This window comes from Heterodontus francisci, chromosome 6 (assembly GCF_036365525.1).
Source record: "Heterodontus francisci isolate sHetFra1 chromosome 6, sHetFra1.hap1, whole genome shotgun sequence".
NCBI lineage: Eukaryota > Metazoa > Chordata > Chondrichthyes > Heterodontiformes > Heterodontidae > Heterodontus > Heterodontus francisci.
In genome coordinates, this window is record NC_090376.1 from 19,745,879 (window position 1) to 19,758,419 (window position 12,541).

Sequence of the window (12,541 nt, forward strand, 5' to 3'; positions counted from 1 at the left end):
AGTGAGGAATGCTCTTGTGAAGTTAGCCCCGAGGTACGTTACTGGACAGAGTAGACAAAGTTTTACTCGGCATCGAACTGTGCTCTATCTCAAGTGGGCCGCTTTCAAATTCAATCATTCAACGTCTTCTTTATCTCAAGGGGGTTGGACAAATGAGAGGAAGTTGTGCTTCAGCCTTGGCCAGACTCCCACCTCAGAAAGGATATTCTGGCCTTGAAGAGGGAGCAACATACACTCACCAGAATCATGCCAGGAATTTGAGGGCTAGAATATGAGCACAGCTTGTATAAACCTGGCTAGGATTCCATTTAGTGTAGAAGACTGAGGGATGATCTGATCGAGGGGTTTAAAATGATAAAAGGATTCAATAAGGTAGATATAGAGAAACTACCTCCTCCAATGGGGGAATCCAGAACAAGGGGACATAAAATTAGAGTTAGGGTATTCAGGACCGAAATCAGGAAACACTTTTCCAGATGGAGAGTAGCAGAAATCTGCAATTCTTTTCCCCCCAAAAGGCCGTGGATACTGGGTCAACTTGGAACTTTCAAGACAGTTAGATTTTTGGTAGGTCAGGGTTTCGAGGGATATGCAGTAAAGGTGGGTAAATGAAGTTAAGGTACAGAACATCCATGATCTAACTGAATGGCGGAGCAGAATCGAGGGGCTGAATGGCCTCCCCAGTTCCAATATCCCAACTTAAAAGTGCCTGATAATGAAACTGAGTGCCCAAAATGAAAATGTTTTCCAATTCATGACATGACCATCCCACAACCTAATAAAGATCATAATTCAACACAAGATATAAAAATAGGTTTTTTTTCTCCTCCTCCACCAGTGTCTTAACGACACAGTCGTCTGTAGTGGGGAGATCTGCAAACAAAATGTCCTAAAATCGTACTTTTTTTCCCCCTATGCTGTTAATCTTAATCTCGAGATTGAAATAATGTCCCACTTGTCTGTTACAACACAAGTTATGGGATGGGACATTCATACAACAGAGCTAGTTATGGAAGTATGATCTGTGGGCTGTTAGTCTGCTTACTTTGCAAACACAATTTTGAAGCTCCTGATTTGAAGACTGGACAGTGAAAAAAAAGTGATCAGAGGTGATCTGAAGAGGTGTGAGATTAAAACCTGGCTTCATCAAATGAACGAAGGAAACACTTTCCTTCAATGTGGCTGGGTTACAATCCTGGAGCCAACAGTGCTGCAGCAGCAGTAGTTCAAGAAGGCAGCCCACCTCCACTTTTTCAAGGACAACTAGAAGTAGATAACAAACACTGGCCTTGCCAGTGATGCCCACATCCCAAGAACGAATATATAATGAGGGTCTCTGGCACCTGCGGAACTGTACCAAGCAAGCAGCGTTTTCAATGGACGTGTGGAGAAGGGAATGAAATAGCACTACTGTTTATCATGCGATAACAAAACTACAGGACCGCACATCGATAAAAAGAGATGGTTATCTGGGATTTTACTTCATTGTAATTTAAGTACTGAGATGCTGAGTCATTAAGTTCTACACCATTCACATTGCAATATCAAATATATATATTAAACATTCAGCAAATGGTTCAGTGGTAACACTCTCGCCTCTGATTCAGGAGGTTGTGCCTTTAAGACCCACCACTCCCAGACTTCAGCACCGAATCTAAGCTGAGAATTCAGGGCAATTCTTAATGTCTTGTCTGCCTGCTCAAGTGGCTGGTTATGGTCACAAGGTACTTTGTGAAGGGCAGAGAGAGTTCTCCTGTTGTCCTTCAACACTTAAACAGTCCTACCTAAAATAAATTATAACCAGTCATTGCTGTCAGCGAAAAGGCTACACCACAGTAGGAATCCAGTCCAAAGTAATTCATTGCAAATGAAGACTTTTGGTATATTTCTGAAAGATTTGATTAAGTATGCTATGTAAATACAGGGTCTCTCATTTTCATCTATAACAGCCGCCCCAAGACCTTAAAAAAGTGGTTTCTTCCTCTCCCCGTCCCCTTTAAGATCACCTCTGGAAACATTTGCAGTATAAGAGAATACAGCATGGTTGATAATATGTTTGGAATTAATATATAGAATGTGAAATCTTTACCTTGATGTACTGTTTGAAGATGTCAGCAGCAATGTCCATCTCCACCACACTGAACACTATGAGCTTACAGAAGGCAGCAAGGAAATTTCTCCTCTTGTGCAGTATGCCTATTTTGCATTCTTCATCTGCAACAAAATGAAGGGGGAAGGTGCAAGAAGACTCATTGGTGCCAATATGTTTATTATCTAATGGGCGACATTAGACTTAATTCAAGTCTCAAAACTGTCTTTTCAACACAACCTTTCTTTTCTCTCTCTCACTGCCTATTTTGTCACTAACACTACCGCTCTTTGAACTTAGCTCCAAATATAATGTCCTGCCCACTGCTCCTCCTCCCTATATTCACCCTGTTTTAAATCAAAACTCATCACAGCCTTTGCTTACCCTAACTCATTCATAAAATTACTTGGAATTTGCAGCACAGAACCAGGCCATTCGGGCCATGCTGGTGTTTATGCAGCACATGAGCCTCCTCTCACCTTATTTCACCTAATTCTATCAGCGTATCCTCCTATTCCTTTCTCCTTCATGTACCTACCTAGTTTTGCCTTAAAGGCAGCTATGCTATTCACCTCAATTATCCCACATTGTAACAAGTTCCAACCACTCTCTGGGTAAAGAAGTTTCTTCTGAATTCTTTGTTGGATTTATTAGTGAATAGCATTATTTATGGCCCCCTAGTTTTGGACTCCCAGAGATGATAAACCCTTCTATCTACAAGATTTAAAAACTCCATGTATTTTTCAACATTTTCTACTTTGATACATCTGGAAGTCCTGACCGTCAATAAATGGAAACTTTTTTTTTTTACCTTCTCAATATATCTGAGCTGCGCTTTATTAAGTTACTGTGAACAGTGATGATGTCCTCTATTAATAACATATTAGGTGAAGTAAAGCCGTTGCAAAGGAAGATTCCATTAGAAAGTGTAAACCACAAGTTACTTGCAAAATGAAATCGCTGGGAAAAGAGATAGCCTAATATCACTTTTGATTCTCGCAGCCCAATACCATCATTGTGTTTTTATTACGTTATCACTTTATGCTCATTTCATACACTGAAACATCTTGGGCCTGAAAACAAAATGAGGCAAAAGAATTCTGCCAATTCCAGCAATGTCTGTTTACAGGTTTCCATCTCTAACATAATTCAGGCCTTGGAACTGTATTAATAAGTTCAAGTGTCAATTATTACAAGTCCATATAATATATATAACGATATCTTACATCATACTGGACCCTTTATTGAAAGAAAATTCATTGTAGTAACTCTTTACGTCATTAAAAAATGAACTAAATCTCAAGAAAACAGTTAAGAGAAGACTCGTGGAAGATGTGCAAATCGACTGCTGTGTTTCCTACAATATAACAGTGACTACACTGTAAAAGTACTTCATTGGCTGCAAAGTGCTTTGAGAAGTCCCGAGATTGTTTAAGTTCACAAGTGGAGAATGGGTAAGGTATCAAACTGAAACCATGGAACCATATCCCAAAATGGAGTTAGCATCTGTCGGGGAGCAGGGAAGAACTGGAGTTTTGGGGATGGGGGACGGAGGGGAGGCAGGGGACAAATTAATTTCCCACAAACAGCAATACGATAATCTGTTTGAGGGATAAATATTGACCAGGACACCATTGAGAAAATCATTGTTCAGCTTCAAAATAGCACAGAGGAATCTTTTACACTACCTGAGAGGGCAGACAGAGCCTCGGTTTAATGTCTCATATGAAAAGCTGCACCTCTGATTGTGTGCCACTCCCTCAGTACTGCACTGGAGTGCCAGCATAATTCTGTGCTCTAAGTCTCTGGAGTTGGGCTTGAATCTTTGTGGTCATATGTGAACCATTGCTGGTGGAAAAGTAGCTGCAGTGGACTGTGCAGTGAAGGCTTTTCCAGCTTGTGTTTGTTTTTGAATTGGATCAGCACTTTCCTTCTGATTCAGAAGGTTGTAGGTTCAAGTCCAACTTCAGGCCTTGAGTGTACAACCTCGGCTGGCACTTCAGTGCAGAAGTTCCAAGTGAGAGGCTAAAATGAGACTCAGAAAATAGCCCACGGTATTATACAAAACAGAGAGTAGAAGTTCTCCACCTGTCCTGACAACATTTATCTGTCAAGCAATTACACTTAAACATAATGGGGCTAATTTGTCACCTGTTTTACAGCATCAAACAAAGGCGAAATTACACCCATTATCTGACCATTTATCTTATTGTTGTTTATGTGTACAGTGGTTGCCGCACTTCAGCTGGAATTTTATGTTCTCCCCCCACGCAGCAGGTTTCAATGTGGGGACAGCATAACATCAGGTGGGATAGTGGCAGGGGGGACCCTTCCAACACCCTGCCTCTGCCGAAATTTAGTCCAGGGTGGGAAGGCCTTCCCTCCCCACTGCCAAATTGAGGCACTTAAATCATTAACCCACCCCCAATTAAGGGCCTCTTCCCACCTCAGCCACAATTACCCATGCGGCAGACAGCCTTGTCACCACACGGGAAGCACAGCACGAAAAACAGTGCTGGCTACTTCCCGTCTCCGGGCCAGGGTTGGGGTCCCTTGTTCAAAGGCACTTAGTGCCTGAACGAGGGACCTGGCATTGGGGAAGGGGGCACCCACTGAGGGCCACCCCCCCTGTCCGTGCTGCCAACCTCCCTCCCTGCCCCTCCCCCGCGAGACCCCTCCGGCGATGACTTACCTTGATCCTGGTTCCAGCACAGCTCTCGGTGGCACTGCAGCTACCGGCCTCTGATTGGCCGGCAGCTCTGCCACACTGGGACTTCCGGCAGCGGGGTCCTAAATCGTACAGAAGGCCCACTGCTGTCCAGTTAAGTGCCAGATTGGCACTAAATTCAGCGGGCATTCCATACAAGAGCCAGCATGGGAATCCCGGTGTCCCCCCTCACCCCACCAACATCGAGACCCCCGCCAGCACAAAATTCCACCCATCGTCTTTATAAAAATAGTGACTACCCTCTAAAAGTAACTCATTGGCTGTCAATCACTTTGAGACATCCTGCGATGTTAAATAAATAATACAAGTTATTTCCTTCTTACATTCATCAACTGACCAAAAGCAACACCTCAGGCAATTTGTTTATATAAAGGTTCCAACATAAAGTTAGATCAATGGGGTGAAGGATAACTTTAAGATCTGCAATAGGTTTCTCCATTCGTGGAATAAATCCCTTTCCACTTTACAAGGCTGCACTTCTAACACACCTCAGGACAGAATTATGGAATGTTGCAGAGCACAAGGCCATTCAGCCCATCGTGTCTGTGCCTCCTCTTTGGTAGAACTATCCAATTAACCCTGCTTTCCTGCTCTTTCCTCACAGCCCTGTAATTATTTTTTTTACCTTCAAGTTTTTATCCAATTCCCTTTCCAGATCACAACTCGGTGTAAAACAATGTTTCCCCCTGTTGCCTCTAGTTCCTTCGCCAATCATCTTCAATGTGTCCTCTGGTTACTAACCTTTAGGAACATAGGAACAGGAAGTGGCGATTTAGACCCTCGAGCCCGCTGCACCATTCAATGAGACCAAGGAATGCAACAGGGAATTCAGAAGAAACTTCTTTACCCAGAGTGGTGAGAATGTGGAACTCGCTACCACAGGGAGTGGTTGAAGTGAACAGTATAGATGCATTTAAGGGGAAGCTAGACGAGCAGAGAGGGGAAAAGGAATAGAGAGGTATGCTGATAGACTTAGATGAGGAAAGATGAAAGGAGGCTCGAGTGGAGTATAAACGCCAGCATGGACAAGTTGGGCCGAATGGCCTGTTTCTGCGCCATATATTCTATGTAATCCAATATCTGGCTCTAATTTTTTTTAACTATGCCCCCCCTGTCCTAAACTCCCCTTCGACTACTGGAAACAATTTCCCTTTATTTATTCTATCAAAATCATTCATGAAGTTGAACACCTCGATCAAATCTTCTCTAAACCTTCTTTCCTCTACGGAGAACAATCCCAGTTTATCTCATCTCTCCACATCCTTGGTACCATTCTAGTAAATCTAAACTTTCAGAATGATGTTCCTTATCCAACCAGTTTCCATTTCTAATTCCAATCTGCACACACAGCCACTTGGGGTGGAGGGGGGGGGGGGGCGACAGGAACATTTCATTGGCCTTACTGCATGTCCATCAAACCACATGCACATCTGATTGGTTAAAACATTGCAATGGGAGGCAGGGACACGCCTCAGACTGATGCTGTAAATTTGCATTTCTTCTTAAAATTTCAGAAATAAATAAAATCAGAACAGAACAAAAGCAAAAGGAAACTAAATTAGATGCGCAGGGCTCAGTTATCTCAACAGCTTGCTGGTCTGTTTTTGGCGTCGGACAGGCATTTTGAACACTTCAAGGAGCTGCAAAAAAAATTCAGGAATCAGAAACATTTGGAGTCTCCACAGTAAATCTCTGCATTGTGGTCCAAATCACCCCAAGTGACCTCCCCAACCTGGCACTGTGGACAGACAGAATTAATCTTTACCCTTATGCCAGAGACCAAAATAAAGCCTGGAGTGTCACTGCCATCTGGTGGTCATCAGACGTACTACACCCACAAACAGAAAAAATTTGCCGGGCTACAGGGAATTGTCAAGGGAATGGGACTAGCTGAGTTGCTCTTGCAGAGAGCCAGCATCCACACGATGGGCCGAATGACCTCCTTCTGTGCTGTAACCATTCTACCATAAGATATTTCAACTTTCTTTTATCTTAGCAAGCAATCATTCAATCAGAATCACGTTCACCTAAATTTTGGCACAGGTAGATTTCACTAATGAAACATGTTTTCTTTCCATACCCACCAATAAAACTTACAGCTTAATCGGGTGGTTAAAACCCACAGTTCCAAAGAGTGAGATGGGACGCTTTGCGTATGTACCTTTATATTTAGTCTTCCAAGACTGTAAAAACTGTGTCCTTAAAATGCAGGAATCAGCAACATTGTGATGGAGAAACAGAATAATCTGGGTACAATATGGCCATTTTACTTAAGAAAAAAGACTTGCATTTATGTCGCGCCTTTCATGACTTCAGGACATCCTAATGCACTTTACGGTCAATAAAGTACATTTGAAGTGCAATCACTGTTGTAACGGTAACGACTTCCTTCAGGATCAAAACCCTGACAGTGACCATAGTCTCTGTTTTCTTTTTACAAGTTAAGGGTTGTTCCCCTAGAGCTCAGTTATTAAGCGCACTGTTGAGTCTGTTAAAGAGCAGGAATGCCCCAGATTTGATTCCCAGTCTTTGTCACTTTAGTGGCTCTCAGTTAGTGGTTACAGGGCACAATGCTGCCCGCGGTGCCCAGCTTTCTTGACTCTGATTTTTCATTCATGGGATGTGGGTGTTGTTGGCGAGGCCAGCATTTGTTGCCCGTCCCTAATTGCCCTTGAACTGAGTGACTTGCTCGGCCATTTCAGAGGGCAGTTAAGAGTCAACCACACTGCTGTGGGTCTGCAGTCACATGTAGGCCAGACCAGGTAAGGACGGCAGATTTCCTTCCCTAAAGGACATTAGTGAACCAGATGGGTTTTTATGACAATGAATGTCATGGCACAATTACTGAGACTGGCTTTCAATTCCAGATTTTCATTCATTAAATTAATTCTTTAAATTCCACCATCTGCCATGGTGAGATTTGAACCGGAGTCCCCAGGGCATTAGCCTGGGCCTCTGGATTACTAGGCCAGTGACAGTACCACTACGCCACCACCTCCCACCATTGCTATTCAATGACCCTCAGCTAGCATCAGGTGAGAGAGAGGTGGGCCATGGTACCCTCTATGGAAAATCGCCAACTGTCTGAGCTCACACGGCAATGGCAACTTGACAAGGCACCAGAGGAGGGCCAGTGCTCAAGGAACGCAACCCAGGAAGATGCCCACAACTTCAGGAGAGGCGAGGAGGAGAGATTTGTTTCACTTTGGCCTGCGTTGCCGCATTGCCAAAGCAGCAAGTTACGAAAATAGATCAAAGAGCTCTCAGGCTCCAGGACGCCCGCCAAAGTCCAGAAGATCTGAATCCCACCACTTCACAGTATCACTGAATAGTAGGGAACAGAAGGAAGACTTTCAGGCAATCAAGTCAGCAGCAGCTCCTCTGAAGAGCAGTGCAGTTTACCCCACTCCCACTTACCTTTGTCGACGCTCTCATTGTCTCGGGCTACGAACACGTGATCCAGGACAAAGGTCACAAGCTCAGACTGCAGGGAGGACTCTGGGACGTAAGCAAATGGTTCAATCTCTTCAGAGCCACTGGACAGAACCTCGTGACTGAAAACCAGCAGCAGGTCACAAAGGATTATGAAAGCCTGGAAATGGAAAGAAACACACCCTTGATCATTAAGCAATTAAAAAATAAACACATACAAACAGGAAGATTCTTCCACCATTGTCAGCTGTACATTTAGCATAGATTATTGGCCAAGGTGTGGTGTTGACAACCTGCAGAACAGTCCTGGAGACTCCAGGAATTAATGGTTAATCTCCAGGCCGCTGCTGCAAGTCAAACATGGGAGAAAAATCATAGGATGCATTGAAATATAATGTGTTTCTTTTTCCTTTCTTTGAACACTTTCATTTATTAATTATAAAAAGGGTAGAGGGGAGGCAGGGGTGAAGGCAGAGGTCATGTGATAAAACCTCCAGGAATATCTCCAACCCTGCCAAGGTATTGCTTTCTCCCCACAGTGTTCCCAAGTTAGATCCTGAAAGCGATCAGATTTGAATTAGCCTCCAGTGCCTTTAAGCCAGGGAGGGGATTGACGCCTGCTTTAAAATAGCAGACACTGGAATTTCATGCAAAAGCATTGAGCTTTCGAACACTAACAGGCCAGTCTAATGGTAGTGGGTGATTTGTTAGTATTTGCTTTAGAGACGGCCTGCAGCAGGGCAAAGTGGCAGGAACGAGTTGCAGACCCTGTCCAACCTCACCATGCAGCCCTCTCACGCCCTGCATTTCGAATGGAGTCAAAGGGATACAGCAAGCAGGTTAGTAAATACAATCAGAACCACTTGCTCCCAGGGAGGGTAAGTGCCGCCATGGGCTCGTTGGGCCGAAGGGCCTGCCTTCCATATTGTGACTTCTATATATTTCTACAAGAGGTGAATCCGTCCAATCTGTTGTTAACATGTTGCATGTGGCCTGAGGCCTGCTCACTGACCCTGTGATACCTGCCCACACTGACCTGCTCTTCGATGATGCTGCTAGCATTTGTGAGGTACTGTCTGCAAATGTGGCAGAAACCCCTCATCTGCTTCCCCAGCGACAGCTGCATGCTCTAGACAAAAACAAATGAAGTTTTAGACCAAATGGATGGGTAACTCCCTATGTCTGTGTTACATCCTTGTGATTTCCTAATTAGCTTCTTGAAGCCAGTGTAAACCTGATGGAAAAACAAAGTATCCTTACATTGAAGGAAAAAAACAGCATCAATGCAACCTAATTGCGAGAGCCAGCAAACAAGGACTACAGAAGGAAATGTCATCTCTATGTTACCCGCTGTAAAATACAGAGTGCCGGTTATTATTGTGTAAATGCCCCACACATGGTTCTGTGTTCACCTGTGCTGAGATACTGTTAAATGGTACCAGTGCCACACCCTGGGTTTGCACCACAGAAAATGTGTAGGAAGCTACAATCTAGACCATGAACTTTACTGCACATCAAAACATCGGCCCTATAACACAGCGTCTGTTACAACATGCTATTTATAGCCAACTGTCTGGGCCAGTTTGTTCTTTTATGTCAAGTGTGTGATCCTGCCCGTTATTAACTTCAGTCTCTATATTTCACATAAGGGTGTCCCTACATTATGAAAGCAACCAAACTTGCTGAAAAGACTGGAGTCTTGGGCTTTATAAATAGGGGCATAGGGCACAAAAGCAAGGAGGTTAAGCCTCAGCTAGAGCATTGCGTTTAATCCTGGGCAGCAAACTTTAGGAAGAATGCCAAGGCCCTGGAGAAGCTGTGGAGGAGATTTAGTGGAACTGGATCAGGGATGAGGGACTTCAGTTATGTGGAGAGACTGGAGAAGCTGGGATTTTTATCCTTGTAACAGAGAAGGTTATGGAGAGATTAAATACTGAGGAGTTTTGATGGGGTAGATAGGAAAGATTGGGAGCAGGGCTTTTGATATATATACTTGAAAAGGAAAAATTTTGCAGGGCTATAGTGAAAGAGCAGATAAGTGGTATTAATTGGACAGCTCTTTCAAAGAGCTGGCACAGGCCGATGGGCTGAATGGCCTCCTTCTGTGCTGTATGATTCTATGATATCCATTAAGGTCCTACTTAAGCAGGAGATAGAAAGTCAGAAACACAACAGGAATGAACAGACAGGTGAGCTGTTGGTGTTGTATTTTAACAATGCAACAATTCCCACTGCATCCGATCAGGAAACAATCTGTACCTGGGAGGAAATGCCTTCGGACACTTTTGACAGCTGCCACATGATATAATAATAGCTGCATTGGATTGCCTGAATGACGATCTGCCAAACAGAAAAAAAATACTTGTAAACATTGCCTTTAATGTCATATTAAAGGTAAACTTAGCTTTGTCAAAGGAGGTCTGCGATCCACTTGCAATTGAAGTCAGTCTGCATAATATACCCAAGGTAACTGCTTCAGTATGAAGTTATCTAACAGTATATAATCAAGTTGTTATGATCTGCAATGCACTGCCCGATCTGGGAGATTCAATAATAACTTTCAAAACTTATAAAGAAAACACTTTCAGTGTTATGAGTATAAAACAGGGGAACAGAATTGATTGGATAAATCCTGGCACATACATTTATAGGCCGGATGGCCCCCTTCAGTGCTGTGTGATTCTATCTGGCTGCTTTGATGGAGGTCGTCAAGAAGTTGAGTGTTCCAGTAAAAATTTGTCTTATAAAATGTGGAATCACAGAAAGTTAACTTGCAGTCATAGCAAACAATTAGAAAGGCTAAATGTTAGACTTTATTACAAAGGGATTGCAGTACAAGAGTAAAGACGTCTTACTACAATTACATAGGGCCTTGGTGGGACCACGCCTGGAGTACTGTGTACCGTATTGGTTTCCTTACTTAGGATATACATGCCTTAGAGGGAGTGCAATGAAGGTGCACCAGATTGATTCCTGGGATTTGGGGATTGCTCCATGAGGGGAGATTAAGTAGGATAATCCTAAATACGCTAGAGTTTAGAAGAATGAGAGATGATCTCATTGAAACTTATAAAACTCTTAAGGGGATGGAGAGGATAGATGCTGAGAGGCCGTTTCCCCCCGGCTGGGGCATTTCGAACTAGTGGACACAATCTCAGAACAGGCCATTTAGGATTGAGACGAGGGTCATGAATCTTTTGAATTCTCTACTCCAGAAGACAATGGATGCAAAGTCGTTGAACATATGGAATATAGATTTTGGATACTAAGAGAATCAAGAGATAGGGGGATAGGGTGGGAAAGTGGAGTTGAGGTAGAAGATCAGCCATGATCTGATTAAATGGCAGTGCAGGCTCAAAGGGCTGAATGGCCTACTCCTATCTCATATGTTCTTAATGATCTTTGGGTTATTGTACACATCACACAAACAGCAGAACTGTTGCTTCGCCAACTATACACATTGAGTATTGACAAGCAACATCGGGTCTCTACACCACTACCCAAGCTTGTGAGAGTATAGTCCAAGAATTAGGCCTGCCCCTGTTTGCTCATTATTAACCTTAAATCCTTTCTCACACAATGGTTTGCAACCTCCAATGCTGTCTTATTCAAGGCCAACGTTCCCCAATGATGAACATTCCTCCAGCTGCAGTTACATGTGAGATGTAGATAGGAATCTCCCGATTGAAGAGTTTATCTGACACTTTCCATAGTATGTATCACACTGCACAACATGAATCTCATCACATCATATAAATCACATTGCAACTCAGGATGAATCGGCATGCTCTATGAGAGCTGAACATTATAACAGGTCAGTGACTCACCTGTTCAGGCACATTCCCATTCTCCAAGTCACTCTTTAGTAGTTTACAGGTGCTGTTCAATAGGTTCCACCGAGTTATATCATGAGCACTGAAATAGTAAAAATAGCGTCAGGATGCAGAGCTCTTAAGAGTCTACCCTTTTACACATGAGGGTTTTGCTTAATGCAGCAACACAACTCAACACACATCACTGTGGGACTGGAGCCCACTAACGCAAATTCTTTTAAAATAGCTTTCAAAAGCGAATTGGTTAAATAAATAAATTGGTTAAATTCTTCGAGGAGAAAACATATTGCAGGGGAAAGGGGAAAGAGCAGGGTATGGGACTAACTTGCTCTTTGAAAGAGCAAACTCAATGAGCCTCCTGTGCTTTTTTTATATTCATTCAAGGAATGAGGGCATCACTGACAAGGCCAGTATTTATTATCTGCTCCTAATGGCCCTTCAGTCAACGGAGTGGCTTGC

At 43.3% G+C, this 12,541-nt stretch overlaps 1 protein-coding gene across 3 annotated transcripts in view; it reads right to left on the minus strand.

The window, feature by feature from the left end:
• Positions 1-12,541, minus strand: part of LOC137371161 (cohesin subunit SA-2-like) — a 145,183-nt gene that overhangs the window by 20,813 nt on the left and 111,829 nt on the right. For all 3 annotated transcript variants that reach the window (XM_068033226.1, XM_068033224.1, XM_068033225.1), the window contains 5 exons: positions 12,077-12,164; positions 10,509-10,589; positions 9,286-9,378; positions 8,235-8,409; positions 2,090-2,214 (listed from right to left, as the gene is read on the minus strand). In XM_068033226.1, the coding sequence (XP_067889327.1) occupies positions 2,090-2,214; positions 8,235-8,409; positions 9,286-9,378; positions 10,509-10,589; positions 12,077-12,164 (562 nt within the window). The remainder of the gene's footprint in view (positions 1-2,089; positions 2,215-8,234; positions 8,410-9,285; positions 9,379-10,508; positions 10,590-12,076; positions 12,165-12,541) is intronic.